At 38.2% G+C, this 17,119-nt stretch overlaps 1 protein-coding gene across 1 annotated transcript in view; it reads right to left on the reverse strand.

The window, feature by feature from the left end:
- LOC111156405 (dynein axonemal heavy chain 7) overlaps positions 1-17,119 on the reverse strand; it is a 263,890-nt gene that overhangs the window by 203,029 nt on the left and 43,742 nt on the right. Inside the window, exons 11-14 of the mRNA XM_022517313.1 lie at positions 9,604-9,787; positions 8,756-8,935; positions 3,785-4,057; positions 2,854-2,981 (exon numbers count right to left, since the gene is read on the reverse strand). Of these exons, the coding sequence (XP_022373021.1) occupies positions 2,854-2,981; positions 3,785-4,057; positions 8,756-8,935; positions 9,604-9,787 (765 nt within the window). The remainder of the gene's footprint in view (positions 1-2,853; positions 2,982-3,784; positions 4,058-8,755; positions 8,936-9,603; positions 9,788-17,119) is intronic.

Below are 17,119 nucleotides of genomic sequence, written 5' to 3' on the forward strand. Positions count from 1 at the left end.
TTGTGCCATTATTCATTCAATACACATTTAATGATCGTCTCTTACATTTGCAACTGTAATACTAAGTGACAGAGATAGAGAATTGTAGAGGATGTAATAATGACTCTCAAGCAGCTCATAATCTTGTATAGAAAACAAGGCCATAAACAATCACTTCTGACCTAGAATTTTAGGGGCTTTACCAGAGATTTAGTTGAGATAGCACCAAAAAAGTAGTCCTAAGTAAGGGAGTGATTAACTCTACTTGTGGCGAACAGTTAACATGGACCTCTATGCTCAGAAACCTCTAGTAATATGCAAACATTTCCTACTTATTTGGGCTGTAGCCCATATAATGAACTTACTGTGAGATTTAAAAAAAAAGGGGGGGGGGGGTAGAAGCTAAAAAAAGACCAGATAAAACATGTAGAAATTTCTTAAAGAAGATTCACTGCGATGGGGTACCTCGGGGGTTCAGGCAGTTAAGACTTTGACTCTTGATTTTGGCTCTGGTCATGATGTCAGGTCATTTGATTGAGCCCTGCCTCAGGCTCCCCACTGGGCATGGAGCCTGCTTAAGATTCTCCCTCTCCTTACCCTTTCTCTCTCTCTCTAAAAAAAAAGGGGGGGGGAGAAGAAAGAAGAAGAAGAAGAATGGCTATGAGGTGAAGGAGAAAGAAACAGCATGGTTGTGAATTTGGGTTGAAGTGGGAAGTGTGGAAGAAGAAAGAGGGTTCTGAAGATGGTTGTAAGTTTGAGAGGCAGAATCCACAGCAGAGGAGAGATTTTTAGTGAGATACAGAGGACATGGGCAACTGGTAGAACCAGCTCCAGAAGGATAGGAGCCACGAGGGTTGAGCCCATAGGCAGAGAGAACTTTGAATGGTGTGACAGACTCTTTCCCAAAAATATGGGGAGACAGGAATGAAGGGTTCTTGCAGAATTGAGGTGAGACACAGAGGGGCAAGAAGTCGAGGCACTTGTATCTGACTGGTCCTCTAATATTCCTGATATGTCCTTTGTACATCCCGTGTGTGGTGAGAGGTATGGTTTGGAGAAAGAGGGGAAAAGCAGATTCAGTACAACCTCAGAAGGGACAGTTAAGAGACAGAGAAAATAGCTATGAAATTAAAATAAATATTTCACTTAGCATGAAGAGCTACAAGTAAAAGACATTTTCACTATTCTCCCAGAACTTTTTTTTTTTTTAAAGATTTTATTTATTTATCAGAGAGAGAGAGGGAGAGCGAGCACAGGCAGACAGAATGGCAGGCAGAGGCAGAGGGAGAAGCAGGCTCCCTGCAGAGCAAGGAGCCCGATGTGGGACTCGATCCCAGGACGCTGGGATCATGACCTGAGCCGAAGGCAGCTGCTTAACCAACTGAGCCACCCAGGCATCCCTCTCCCAGAACTTTTAAAGGAAAAGTGTTTTTACAGTTGAATATGGGATTCTGGCTCCTAGATTGGCTGTGCAGGTACCCGTCCTGCCTCAGCCTTACCCCTCACTCCTCCTTCCTCTTTCCAGCGACACAGCTCAGTCCCAGTTCTTCAAATAACACCATCCATTTTCACACCTCACACCCTTCTACATGTTACTTTTTCTAGTTGGAATTCTTTTATTTACATTGTTCACCTGGTAGACTCCCAGTACTCATGCTCTAAAATGAATTCACGTATCTTCCTCGTAGCTTGCCCTGATTTTTCCCACTTGCCCAGTCTCTGCTGTGAAGGACATTAATCATGTCCTTCTCTGTTCTGTGTCTGTGGCTCACTACAGTATTTACTGAACCTTACTGTAACTTATTGGTTTGTATTTCTATTTCCCTTTAAGACTATAGCTTATAGGGGCGCCTGGGTGGCTCAGTGGGTTAAAGCCTCTGCCTTCGGCTCACGTCATGGTCCCGGAGTCCTGGGATCGAGCCCCGCGTCGGGCTCTCTGCTCCGTGGAGAGCCTGCTTCCTCCTTTCTCTCTGCCTGCCTATTTGTGATCTCTCTCTGTCAAATAAATGAATAAAATGTTTAAAAAAAAAAGACTATAGCTTATAGTAGTTATATATAACTTATATATTATAGTAAATTAAAATATATTATATATTATATATTATATATTATATATTACAGTAGTTATATTCATATTTAGAATATAAGCACCTACTCTTGTGCCTAATACAAGCTTCCTTCAGGCTTTTACAGCCCGAATCTTCTTTTTAATGATCTATTTTTTCCCATATTACCATAACTATTACAAAATTTTTGATTGGGGGGTCTTATATGTGACTGATACCAGAAAAAAGGTTCCCAGAGCAACACGAACACGAGTTGTTGATTCAAGACTAGTTCTACATCTTGCCTACATACAGAGGCATTCTGTTTATACCTTAGCATTCCGTGAGTTTACTTAACATGAGTCAGTTTTCCTAAAATTCCCCAGGTTAGTCAAAAAATAAGTTTTTAGTTAAGACAACAAGTTATTAGCCTTGAAGAGTAATCCCAGTGAGTGAAATTCTAAATTTGAGGATCCATTAGGACCCAGGACAACTATTAGGTAAATCCACTTTGAAAATCCATTTTGTGCATTGATTATACAAACTTAAAACTTAAAACATTAGTGATGTTAGAGAACACCTATCTGACTTGTGCAAACAAAACTGCAAACACTTCTTACTACCACCTTATTTCAAGCAATCAGGAAGGTGCATTTGTGGTGAAAAACTAATAATAATCATAAAATGACAAAGCCAAGTAGAAGTAAGTGTGACATCATCTTCTTGGAGGGTCATTGATGACAGTGTTCTAATCTATAACTTTATTTGAATGACAATTGATTCTATCTAACAATACCCTGAAAAAAAAATACTAGTATCACATAAATACCTTGTATTTACTTCCTGATGATCTCGGAACATTTTAGCTATAAGTTTTCCACAAATAAGTTCTGCTCGTTTCACCAAAGCTCTGATTAATTCCTCACAGCGCATTTCAAACATTCCTAAACGAATAGTCTGCAACATGAAGTATTAAAAGTTTAATGAACATGAAAAGAAAAGATTCCCACAATTTTGCCATTCTCACAATATTGTTTGGGTGTGTGTGTGTGTGTGTGTGTGTGTGTGTGTGGTGTGGTGTGGTGTGTGTGTGCATGTGTGTTTAATATGATGCAGGCAGGATTTTCTAACCTCCCATTTGTATTTTACAACCATCCTCTGGATAAATCTCCTTCAAGAGTTTGTTATCTTGGAAGCCAATTCTATCTCAGGACAACAATGGACATAAGAACTTTGGAGAATTGAGTTATTGCTAAATAGACAGTGGGGGATTTAGATGTTGTATCTGCTCCATACAGAAGAGTAATGCATATTTCGGGTGGAAATTTTGGAAACTATGAAAAAGGACAAACAAAAATCTTAAATTACTAGTCTCCTACAGAACAGAAGTAATCACATTTTGGTGTGATTACCATATTTTCTGAAAGATTTATAAACACTAAAGCAAAAAAACAAAAACAAAATAAAACTAAGCTCTTAGAATTTTTGAGGAGTCAAATCATATAAAGTACAAATTATATAAAGTAGAAGTCAGACTTGAAGTACTAGACTTTCAGCTCTGTGAGGACAAGAACACTGTTTTGTCTACTTCTATATATCCTGGGTTCCCCACAATGCTTGGTTCATGGAGAGGCAATAAGTACTTTCCCTGTTGACAGTTATGGTCTGATTCTTTCACTGTATGATCTAAAAACACATCCTCATAAAACTGGGAAAAGATCCTAGTTACAGAGAACAGTTGTACAAAATGGACCCTTTACCTTTCTAGATGTGTACTGTATCTCCTCTATTAGTTTTTGGTATTTGCGAATTTCTTGCATTATTTTCTCATAACTACGGTTTTCTTCAAGGAAAGCATCAGCATCTTGCTCAGCTTTTCTGGTGACCAGGAAGTCATACTTGTCATAGAGTCTGAGGTGCTCCTTAGGTGCCACACTCTCTCTCATTATCACTTCCTTCACCTTTTCTTTGTGGGCTTCGACAATTTCATCCAGAATTACTGGCTTCAAGGTGGTTGGTTTAGACTTACTTTCCTAAATAAAGGGAAAAATAACATTCATTTAAAAAAATAAAGGTAACTGTATCATTTATCTTTGTAAAAATGCCAATCTTACTGTGTGTGTATGTGTGTGTGTGTGTGTACACACACACACACTCATAAAGTCTTTTTGATTTTTTTAAAGATTTTATTTATTTGACAGAAAGCGAGAGAGCACAAGCAGGGGGAGCAGCAGGAAGAGGGAAAGGAAGCGGCAGACTCCCCACCGAGCAGGGAGCTTGACCGAGATGCAGGACTCGATCCCAGGACCCTGGGATCATGACCTGAGCCCAAGGCAGATGCTTAAATAACTGAGCCACCCAGGTATCCCTCTTTTTTGTTTTCTAATCTCTATAGAAAGAGATTCCGTCTAATAGTATATTGAATAACTAAGTTTCATATACTTTTTTTGTTTTCCTTCAAGGCTACCTAGTTGTGTTTTGGTTTTTCTGTATGCATGAAAGAACTGTCACTTGAAAATACACACAAAATAAAAACACCAAAACCCACATTGTGTTTGTGCAATTGCAAGGTAGTGCTTGCATTGTACTTTATTTTTAAAAAGTAAGCCAGCTCAATGTCATATCATCATATTCTTTGATCACAGTACTTTTTCACCTTGAGGAGTAATCTGTCTAGAACAAAGAAAAATTGTTTACTCATTCATTGACCTTTGATCTTTGATTGTGTGAACAGCAACTAGAAGAAACTGAAATCCCTGGTTACAAAATGTGCGTTCTGCTATCACCATTAGAATAATGAATCAGATAACAACTTTTAATAAGCAAACAAATCTCAATAGCTTGTCTCCTCTTTTCAAATAAGAGGGCAAGGAAATGTGCCTATAGGGTTTATTATCTTGAACCAAGTTACACTTAAAAATATACCTGCTCTACCTTTCATTCGGAAGAAGGGATTTTTCACTCTAACAAAAATTATGATCAGTAGTGGATATTCTAGAGCATTCACTAGATAATATTAAAGGATTCCTTAGAGAACTGGATAATTTATTCAGCTATCCAGGATGCATTTGCCCGCTATGCCCCCTGGGGGATTTTAGGAAATCATAATGGTTAGAATTAGACCCTTCTTGAGAACATTAGTGAATCCCACCACCACCACCACCACTACAACGCTGGGCTCAGTAGATGCTTTGTGCCATCTTTTCTGGGGCCAGCTGGGGGGCGGGGGACTCTGAGCTAAAGAAATCTATATTGTGTATGTACACAAAGTAATTATTGGATCTAATACCAAGCTCATCAATACTCATTATATAATATTTCTTAAATGTATTAATAGCCTGCCTAATGTCTTCAGCTTATAGGTCTATCTTTCTAAACCTAATTGGATACCAGTATATCAGAACTATATTAGAAAGTATACTTTTGATATGAACTCTAATCAGTTCCTATCAAGAGTTAAGGGAAATGATATTTTGAATGAGACAGCTCACGTGTTCGAAAGTCTATCAAAATAAATCATGAGATGCTGATATGCTTGGATTCACAGCATCTTAGGCCCTTGTAGGTTTGTCTTCCATGGGGAAAGAAATGTATTTTAATTTCACTTTCAGTTTCTATCAAAGATTATGATAAGAACACCTCTACAAACCACGTCTGCCATTGCTGTCAAAGGTCATCAAAATCATGTTCAGTCATCTTACTCGAAGTACATTCTACATCGTTTCCAAACTGGGTTACCAGCAAAATATCCCTAGATGATTCCAGCAACCTATTTCTGAGAACAAGCTATCATTGTGAATCCACATCTCTAGGGGCAAGAAGCGGTGGTGGTAGATTTGTATTTTTAAAATATCACCAGGTGGTCCTGATATGTAGGATTTCAGAACTATTACCCCATGTAAAATGTAAGACTTCTCTCTCAAAATCTGATAACAGGGAAAAAGATCTGAGCAGTTTAAATTAACTGCTTAATCCCAGTTAAAACTTGTCATATATTCCTCCTCACTTCAGAAGCCAGGAAACTTAGAACCATATTTTATAACCATTAAATCAAAGTAACTATATTCATTCAAATGATGGTAATACTTTTCTCCACTCTGAGCATGCCTAGTAACTCTTATTAACTCGTTCTATTTGTCTGTTTCATAAACTCCCTCAAATCCTTCTTGAAAAAAGGCAGGGTATGCCTGGAGAAAGATACAATAGCTGAACTGAAATTAAACAAAAGCCAAAGTAAACTACATTTCTCCAGAGACTTCTATTTATGACAATATGAGGAATGTATAACCTGAAAATATCTAGTTCAAAACATATAAGAAGGCCAGAAAAAATGCCAAATATAACTTTTCTAATGCATAGCTAAGGAAGCAAAATAAAATAATAGGGAAAGTCTAGGGGCTAAACGTGAGGGAACACATGAGTTGGGAGGTAATTATGTGTGGAAGTGAACAGCGGCCCTAGAGACTGCTGATCCCTGGTGGCCTAAGCTTTGTTTTAATGAGTCTCTAGCAAGGTGGGCCTACGTGCAGGGGAGGGGGTGGCAGAATGGCTGTTAGGAAACAAAGCCTCAAGCCTGAGCAGAGAGGGACGTCACATTGGCTACCCCCACAGAAAGCCAAGAATACTGAAAGGTGATAGAAAATTTCAGAATGCTGAAAGGTGACAGAACCTCTGAATGAGGAACCAACAACGCCCTGTTTTGACCTTGTTTTTCGGTGGAGAAGAAAAAAGACCGTGGCCTTAAGATTGTGACCACCAGCTTGTTCTCATGCAGACTTGGTAAGCATTCACACTGCCCGTGTTGTCCACAAAATCCTTGGCAAGAATTTTATTTAAAAATGGTCCTTGGGGGCACCTGGGTGGCTCAGTGGGTTAAAGCCTCTGCCTTCAGCTCAGGTCATGATCTCAGGGTCCTGGGATCGAGCCCTGCAACAGGCTCTCTGCTCAACAGGGAGCCTGCTTCCCCCTCTCTCTCTGCCTGCCTCTCTGCCTACTTGTGTCTCTGTCAAATAAATAAATTAAATTAAATTAAAAAAAAAAAAGATTGTTGGTCTGGAGAGACCTCCAGAGTAACTGTGAGGAGAATATGCAAATTTGGGAGGAACCACCTTAAATTAAGGCCTTAAGGACTTCCTTGCATGAAGTTCTTACATGTATGAGCCCATAATAATAAAGGAAAAACACCCATAGAAATAAACCACCATAAACAAGTCAGATCAGTGAATGGAGAAGTGAAAGAGAAATGAATATACAACTAAATACAGGGGACAATAAAAAGTGACAAGTCCCATGTGACAACTTAATGGAATTCCTAGAAAATAAAAATAATGAAAAAATAGAAACTTTACAATGAAGATAAATATCCTCACAATGGATAATTTCACAATCACAATGTTGAATAAAATAAAACAAGTCACTGATTATAAGAGGATTCCACATATATACACAGACATGGAAACACTAAATGGAAATTGTTTAGGGATATGCAGACAGGTAGCAAGTGTATCTTAAAAATTTCAGATTAAGAACTACAAAATTCAAGATTGTGATTCTTTTGCTAGAAGGCAGAAGCAGAGGAAGGTGAACAGGGAAGGGCAGTGGGGAGCAGGAAGAGCTTAAAGGTATCAGTAATATTACATTTCTCTAGTTAGATTGTAAGTACACAGGGGTAACTTTATTACCACTTAAAACTACACACTAGTCTCCTGGACCCTTTCCTGTACATGAAATATTTGTGAACTATTTTAAAAATAAAAAAGAGGGGTGTCTGGGTGGCACAGTCGGTTTTAGCTCAGGTCATGATCTCATGGTCGGGAGATCAAGCCCCATTTTGGGCTCTGTGCTCAGTAAAGAGTCTGCTTCAAATCATCTCTCCTTCTCTCTCCCCCTCTGCCTGCCCCAGCTCATGTGCACACACGCGCTCTAAAATAATATTTTTAGGGATGCCTGGGTGGCTCAGTGGGTTAAAGCCTCTGCCTTCAGCTCAGGTCATGATCCCAGGGTCCTGGGATCAAGCCCCGCATCGGGCTCTCTGGTTGGCAGGGAGTCTGCTTCCTCCTCTCTCTCTGCCTGCCTCTCTGCCTACTTGTTATGTCTGTCTGTCAAATAAATAAATAAAATTTTTAATAAATAAATAAAATAATATTTTAAAAAAAATAAAATAGGAAGGAAATAAGAAAGCTACTGATTGGACTTACAAAGCTTGAAAACCTTTTAAGTTAAGGAATTATCAGACATGCTCGACTTGCATACTAGACTGCAGTAACTCCCGTTGAAATGTACAAGTTCAGCATAGCTTTGCTAAATAAATGGCCAGAGAGAGAAGGGAAGCATAATCTGTGATTTGAGAGTACAGACACTAATGCTGATGGGAAAAGGAATATGAGGAGAGTAACCAACTGGAGGACCATCTGAGAAAGCTAGAGAAGTATTAGGGGGTGTGCAGCATGGCGTGGGTGCCACAGCAAACCCTGACTGACTGCCTTAAACCTGATCACAACTTTAATTCCTTCCCTTAAGAAAAGTTTCAGTCCAATGCAAGACTAGACTAAGTAACTAAGTATACTGTAATGGAAAAATTGTATTTTTTAATTAAAAGCTTCTCATAAGCCAATGTTACCAAGCCATTTATATTCCGCACAGCAGAGGATACAGGTCTACACCTTTTAGAAGTTGTTTGAAATGAATGTCATCATCAAAATTCAAGCAATCAGAATATCCTTGTTACTTACCCATTTGGAATACAGTTTTGTTTCAACTCTTGGCACAAAACTGACAGCCTTAATCATGATATCATAAACATTTAGAAGGATGTCTATATAGTCACTGAACTCAGGTTCAAACTTAATGGTGTCATTTTCAAGAATCAGCCTCATGATGAAACCGGGATGTTCAAAAGCTCTAACAGAATCCTGCAAAAAAAAAAAAAAGTATACATGTATGTGAGTATATACATATACACACACACACACACACACACACACACACATATATATATATATGAATTGGGAGAGACTAAGCAGTGCAGTGATCCCAATTAGAACTCATGGGAACTCACCTTTCCTCTTATGCCCTAGACAGTTAAGCCAATGAGGAGTTCTACTAAAAAGTGCAAGAGCAATTCCCAGCTAGACGTGCTGGTGTTTAGTACCCACCGGGCCTACAGATCAACCAGAGTTGGGGTCAAGGTTTCAGAAAAAGGAGGATGTGCATAGCAGTGGGGCTCTGGAATCGTGCAAGAAAGAGCTTAAGAGAACATTCTGATTCCCAAGCCCAGCTCATAGTCGAACAGGACCTTCTTCTGGAAAGAAGAGAGTTCCTTGCAGAAACCTCCCCCAGCCATCATGGCCCAAATTTCCCAATGAGAAGTTTTCACTTCTCTTCACTAATCCTCACCAACTAGGTGATACCCATATATCCTGAATATTCAGGTTGATACTAAGTGTTTTTAAATAGGTAAGTGATCTAAAGATATACTTCTTCCTCTTCCACTGGTAAAGGTCTTTTTTTTTTTTTTAAATCTTCTTCCTCTTGAAAATAAATAAGCAGTTGAATAGTGGTGTTATGGCACCATACTTACTGGTGGTTGTGCTATTAAGTCTGTGAAATCCTGCATGGAGACCAAAGTGAGTTCTTGCAGCTGTAAAGTCATAAGCGTAGCCGCGCAGTTGAAAAAAGATTCCAATTTGGCACTGCTGTCACCAGTTGGCAATTGCTTTTTTTTATTACCTTGGTAATAAATATTCTGAACTTCTGGAAACCACCTTGAAAGCACAAAAGACTTTTAAAAGTTAATACTTCCAGTGACTCACTCCTTTTACATTAAGCATTAACAGTAACTTCTGGACATCCAAAGTTCTTCATAGAGAGCTCTATTGCTAACCGACATTATCTACCCTCTGAAATGTAAGCACTAGTGTATTTCATTTTTTCTAGGAAAAGAAATTTTAATCAAGGCCAAGAGAAGATGACTCAACAATGTGATGTGGTGAGGAAAAAAAGAAAAAAACCCAACAAGATCAAAAAATAAAACCCTGACTCTAACTCCTGAAACTATGCTTTCTGTACTTTTTGAATAAAAGTTTATTGACTATTACAAAATATTATGTACCAGTCTCCAAAATGTTCTTTAGGGAATGGATTTGTTAGTTTAAAGCTAAAATGTAAATAGCTGTTTAAACCAAGAGAGAGCTTATTTAGTTCAACTCACTTGGTACTATATGTTATTCTGTTTCACAATGACTTGAAAACAAGACAAATCAATAAAATCAAGTGTATTATTTTATTCCCCTTAATGTGAAACCCTGAAAGAATGACTGATTTAAAACAAAGTTTCAAACGTGTATGTAACCTTGTAATAGAAATGTAAATTCACATATAGATACATAATAAGTTTTTAGTTTATAAAACCACTAATACTACAAAATTAAGGAATACTGATACTTCTTTCATAAGAGACCATGAATTTTTTTTTTAAGATTTTATTTATTTATTTTACAGAGAGAGATCACAAGTAGACAGAGAGACAGGCAAAGAGAGAGAGAGGGAAGCAGGCTCACTGCTGAGCAGAGAGCCTGATGCGGGACTCGATCCCAGGACCCTGAGATCATGACCTGAGCCGGAGGCAGCAGCTTAACCCACTGAGCCACCCAGGCGCCTGAGATCATGAATTTTTTTAAATGGTAAATTCACATATAGATACATAGTAAGTTTTTGGTTTGTAAAACCACTAATACTACAAAATTAAGGAATACTGATACTTCTTTCATAGGAGATCATGAATTTTTTAAAAAACAGAGCCCACATACTTTCAGGAATTGCCAAATCCTTCAAGAAAGATCTCAATTTTAAATACATGTATTCATTTCTTTAACAAATATGTGTTTAATGTCTACATGCTAGAAACAGTTTCAAGGGAGATGTAAAAAGATATGACATCATCTCTTTTCTAATAAAAAGGCAATGTGTCATAGCAGAAAAACAGTCTTGAAGTCAAAGGATTGAGATAAAATTTTCCATTTAAGTAACAGAGAAGGGTTTTATAATGAAAATGGCAATTTCATTGAAAGATGGAAATGAAATGAGAAGGAGTGTGAGGAAAGGATCTGAAGTAGAAGTGGGATAATGAGAAAAATAGGTGGGTAAGTGGGGCTAATTTATCCAATAATTTCATTGTCTATAATAGAAGTAATAGAGAGATTTCTTCCTAGAAGATAGAAAGAAAGAAGTGGGGGGAAGTCTGAGAGGACTTTAGTAGAATTGGGAGCTGAACACGAGAAGCTGGGACAGCCTCAGTCTCTAAAATGAAGCCATGGCAGATCTTTCTGCAGTAAGGTGTCCTTGTTGAAGCAACACATAACGAGGAAAACTAACAAATACTATATAGAGAAGGGCAATGCTACATTAAGAAAGGGGACTGAGAAACTTCCGGTAGTTTGGACAAGAGATGGAGTAAGTTTGGAGCTACAGAACTGGAAAATGGACAAATAAAAAGACATGTTTTAAAAATTATTCTGTCATTGTCCCAAAGATATTTACGGGGCTCCCTATTATGTACAAAACACTTTGTGCAAAATATTAGTCAGTCTCCAAAGTGCCTTGAGGCTAAGAGAGGGAGGAAAAGGCAAACACATAAATACATATTATAAAAGGAAGGCATTAAAAGAGAATAAAGGGTCAGAGGTATTCAGAAGGAAGAGATCATTTTTAAGGGGTAACAATAGAGATTTCATAGAAGAAGGATCATTTGAGCTGGGTACTGAAGGACAGAAGAGAGGCTTCTCCAGTAATGAGCTACATCAAGTACTGTAAATAGCATAAATCATAATATTTTGCTGATGGTATTCAAGAGGATTTTGTTGTTAAATTTCCTTAACCTCTGATTCAGTTTGATAGAATTATGTGTAAAGATGGTAATGCTAAGAGTCACAAGTTTAAGAAGGAAGCAACTAAACAACTTTCAAATTTTCCTAGAATTCCCATCCCACAGATGAAAACAAAGAAGAGTCACTAATTTTTTTAAAAAATCAATAATTGGTTAAAAAGGAGAACAAAGAGACTTTATCCACTGAATACTTAAGACTTATAGACTGATGTTAGAAGTTATGTCTTGTTTAATTTAACAGGACTATTTCTCCAGGCATGGCCCAAGGTAAAAGTCTTTTCAGACCTGAGAATGGAAGAGCTAGGTTAGGTCCAGGTCGCAGAAGACCTTAAAAGGTAGGTTAAGAAATGGTGACTTATTTTGTCAACAAAAGGGAAGCACTAAATTAGGGGTTAGGACATGTCACATGACAGTGGTTTGTAGGCTACACAGGAAGCTAAAAGAGCCCACCAAGGGTAGTTGCAGTGGGAATAAAAAGGCATACACAAGAAAGAGGCTTCTGAGAGAAGATCAAGAACAGTTGGTGGTCCTTAGTCTAAAAAACATAAAAGGATTCAAATCATAAAAAACCATAAATCAGTAACAGAAAGACACTCTGGCAATATGTAACTACATAGAAATTAAACAACACAATCCTAAATGGCCAGTCAAAAAGGAATTCATATGGGAAATCAAAAAATAATTTGAGATCAATGAAAATGAAAACACCATTTACCAAAACTCACAGAACACAAAGAAAGCAGTTACTGGAGGAAATTTATAGATGTCAACGGCTACACTAAAAATGAAAAAAATCTTAACTCAGTAACTCAATTCCACTAGAAAATGGAAAAAGAGCAAACTAAACTCAAAACAAGGAGAAAGGAAGAAATAAAGATTTGAGAAGGGGAAAAAAATAGAGAATAAAAAAAGATAGAGAAAATCAACAGACCCAAAATTTGGTTTTTTAAAAGATCAGCAAAATTGGGGAGGAGCAAGATGGCAGAGGAGTAGGAAAGCTAAATTTTATCTCATCCCAGGAATTCAGTTAGTTACCAAACCATTCTGAACACCTACAAACTCAACAGGAGATCAAAGAATAGCAGCAATTCTATGAATGGAAAAGTGAACACTTTCTGGAAGGTAGGACTGTGAAGAAGAGAATCCAGGGCAATATTAGAGATGATAGACCACAGGGGAGAGAGCTTCTATCATCTGGCTACCAGCAAGTGATAGAGCAGTGGAGCAAAAATCTGAACATTAAGAAGTCTGCTCCACTGAGGGACGTCGCTCCAGCGGCTGAATGGGAGGGAGGTGAAACCCTCACTGGACTGTGTGGTCTCAGGACCCTCGGGGTCACAGAAAGACTGGGCAGAGCTCAGTGGCACAGCTCCCAAGTGTTGGAGGAGGGAAGCCAGCTGCAAAGACAGAGCCGAGGAGTGGGCTCTCAGCTCAGGGTTGCCATAAATCATTATCTGTGGCACAGTTGGGCCACTACTCTCCAAGAAGGGACCCCACAACTAGCAAATCTGGGGAGACTCTCCTTCCTCCACTGGGAGGAGCAGCATGGGATCCTGCCACAGGAATCTGCTGAGTTTGGACACTCCAAATGGGGTTGCATGCCAAAGACAGAAATGCTCAGTCACAGGCCAAGTGAGCATGAAGTGTGGCCAGGGACCAGGGAGAGAGGAGTGATTGACTGCTTTTCTCTGAGGCCACACTGAGGAGTGGGGCCCTGACCTCTCACCTCCTCTGGGGCCAGAGACTGGGAAGCCACCGTTTTCATTCTCATTCTCCAAATCTATACAGAAAGCTTTCAGGGAACAAAAGCTACCAGGAGCAAACCCAAGTGGATTATTCTGCCTGGCCCCTGGCAAGGTCAATGCAACTCCACCTCAGGCAAAGACATGTGAAAATCAGTGCAACAGGCCCCTTACCCAGAAGATGATCAGCAAGAACATCCAGCCAAGACCAAGTTTACTGATCAATGAGAAGTGCAAAACTCTAGCATTAGGGGAATATAGCACATAGAATTCATGGCTTTTTCCCCATGACTCCTTAGTCTTTCAAAGTTAATTTTTAAAACTTTTTTTCTTTTTCTATTTATTTTTTGAATTTTTATTCTTTTCAACTACCATCTTATCAATTCCTTTTTAAAAATCTTCTTAGATTTTCAGTTTTACAGTCATATTCTATCCCTTCATTGTATTTAATCTTATTTTTTTATATAAGTTGTTCTTTCTTTAAAATTTTGGGATACACTTTCTTCTGACAGATGAAAATATACCCTAAACCTAGTATATGGCTTTGTTCTAGTCTCCTGCCTGATCACATTCTCTTTATTTTTTCCTTATTTTTTTTCTTTTTTCAATGAGTTTCTTATCAATTCCTTTTTAAAATTCTTTTTAAATTTTCATCTTTATAGTCATATTCCATCCCTCCATTGTATTTACCCTTATTTTTGTATATATATAAGTTTTTCTTTCTTTAAAATTCTGGGAAGCAATTTCTTCTAATAGACCAAAATACACCCCAGATCTAGTGTGTAGCTCTGTTCTATTCACCACCCTTTTCCCATTTCTTTCCCCTCCAGTTTCAGATCTCTTCTGATTTGTTTAGTGAATGTTTTTCTGGAGTCATTGTTACCCTTTTAGCATTTTGTTCTCTCATTCATCTATTCTTCTCTAGACAAAATGACAAAACAGGAAAACTCACCTCAAAAAAGAAAGAAAGAATGAACGAACAAGAGGCAGGACTGACTGATGGAAGCCTAATCAATATGGACGTTAGTAAGAACTAGAGTTCAGAATGACAATTATAAAGATACTAGCTGGGCTTGGGAAAAGCATAAAAGATACTAGAAAATCCCTCTCTGGAGAAATAAAATAGCTAAAATCTAACCAAATTGAAATCAAAAAGGCTATTAATGAGGTGTAATAAAAAAAGAGGCTCTAACTGCTAGGATAAATGAGGCAGAAGAGAGAATCAGTGGGGCACCTGGGTGGCTCAGTGGGTTAAGCCTCTGCCTTCAGCTCAGGTCATGATCCCAGGGTCCTGGGATCAAGCCCCACATCAGGCTCTCTGCTCAGCAGGGAGCCTGCTTCCCTCCCTCTCTCTGCCTGTCTCTCTGCCTACTTGTGATCTCTCTCTGTCAAATAAATAAATAAAATCTTAAAAAAAAAAAAAGAGAGAGAATTAGTGATATAGAAGACCAAATGATGGAGAATAAAGAAGCTGGATAAAAGAGAGATAAACAACTACTAGACCACAAGGGGACAATTCAAGAGATAAGTGACACAATAAGATGAAACAGTATTAGAATAATTGGGATATTAGAAAAGAAAGGGAGGGGCAGAAGGTATATTGGAGCAAATTATAGCAGAGAACTTCCCTAATTTGGGGGAAACAGGCATCAAAATCCAGGAGCCACAAAGAATCCCCCTCAAAATCAATAAAAATAGGCCAACACCCCATCATCTAATAGTAAAACTTACAAGCCTTGGAGACAAAGAGAAAATACCAAAAGCAGCCTGGGACAAGAGGTCTGTAACCTACAGTGGTTGAAACATTAGATTGGCAGCAGACTTATGGCAGCCTGCCCGGTCAGAAAGGACTGGCATGATATATTCAGAGCATTAAACAAGAAAAGCATGCAGCCAAGAATACCATATCCAGCTAGGCTATCATTGAAAATAGAAGAAGAGATAAAAAGCTTCCAGGACAAATAGAAACTAAAAAAAAATTTGTGAACACCAAACCAGCCCTACAGGAAATATTGAAAGGGGTCCTCTGAGCAAAGAGAGAACCTTAAAGTAACAGACCAGAAAGGAACAGAGACAATATACAGTAACAGTCACCTTACAGGCAATACAGTGGCACTAAATTCATATCTGTCAATAGTTATCCTGAATGTAAGTGGGCTAAAAGCCCCAATCAAAAGACAAAGGGTATCAGATTGGATAAAAAAATAAGACCCATCGATATGCTGTCTACAAGGGATTCATTTTAGACCCAAAGACACCTCCAGATTGAAAGTGAGGGGTTGGAAAACCATTTACCATGCTAATGGACATCAAAAGAAAGCTGGGGTGGCAATCCTTATATCAGATAAATTAGATTTTAAACCAAACACTATAATACGAGATGAGGAAGGACACTATATCATACTTAAAGGGTCTGTCCAACAAGAAGCTCTAACAATTTTGAATGTCTATGTCCCGAGCATAGGAGCAGCCAATTATATAAGCCAATTAATAACAAAATCAAAGAAACACATTAATAATAATACAATAACAGTAGGACATGAAAACCCCCCTCACTGAAATGGACAGATCATCTAAGCAAAAGATGAACAAGGAAATAAAGGCTATAAAGGACACACTGAACCAGATGGACTTCACAGATATATTCAGAACATTCCATCCCAAAGCAACAGAATACACATTCTTCTCTAGTATACATGGAAAATTCTCCAGAATAAATCACATCCTGGGTCACAAATCAGGACTCAACTGGTACCAAAAGACTGGGATCATTCCCTGCATATTTTCAGACCATGATGCTCTGAAGCTAGAACTCAATCACAAGAGAAAAGTTGGAAAGAACTCAAATACATGGAGGCTAAAGAGCATCCTACTAAAGAATAAATGGGTCAACTGGGAAATTAAAGAATTTTAAAAATTCATGGAAACGAATGATAATGAAGACACAATTGTTCAAAATATTTGGGATGCAGCAAAGGAGGTCTTAAGAGGAAAGTATATAGCAATACAAGCCTTTCTCAAGAAACAAGAAAGGTCTCAAATATACAACCTAACCCTACCCCTAAAGGAGCTGGAGAAAGAACAGCAAAGAAAGCCTAAACCCAGCAGGAGAAGAGAAATCATAAAGATCAGAGCAGAAATCAATGAAATAGAAACCAAAAGAACAGTAGAACAAATCAACGAAACTAGGAGCTGGTTCTTTGAAAGAACTAATAAGATTGATAAAACCCAGACAGACTTATCAAAAAGAAAAGAAAAAGGACCCAAATTAATAAAATCATGAATGAAAGAGGAGTGATGACAACCAACACCAATGATATACAAACAATCATAAGATTGTTTTGATTGTGAGTACCTATATGCTAGCAAATTAGACAATCTGTGAGAAATGGATACATTCCTAGCCAAGTATAAACTACCAAAACTGAACCAGGAAGAAACAGAAAACCTGAACAGACTCATAATCAATA

This window comes from Enhydra lutris, unplaced genomic scaffold (assembly GCF_002288905.1).
Source record: "Enhydra lutris kenyoni isolate GAN:26980312 unplaced genomic scaffold, ASM228890v2 scaffoldscaffold1, whole genome shotgun sequence".
Classification (NCBI taxonomy): Eukaryota; Metazoa; Chordata; class Mammalia; order Carnivora; family Mustelidae; genus Enhydra; species Enhydra lutris.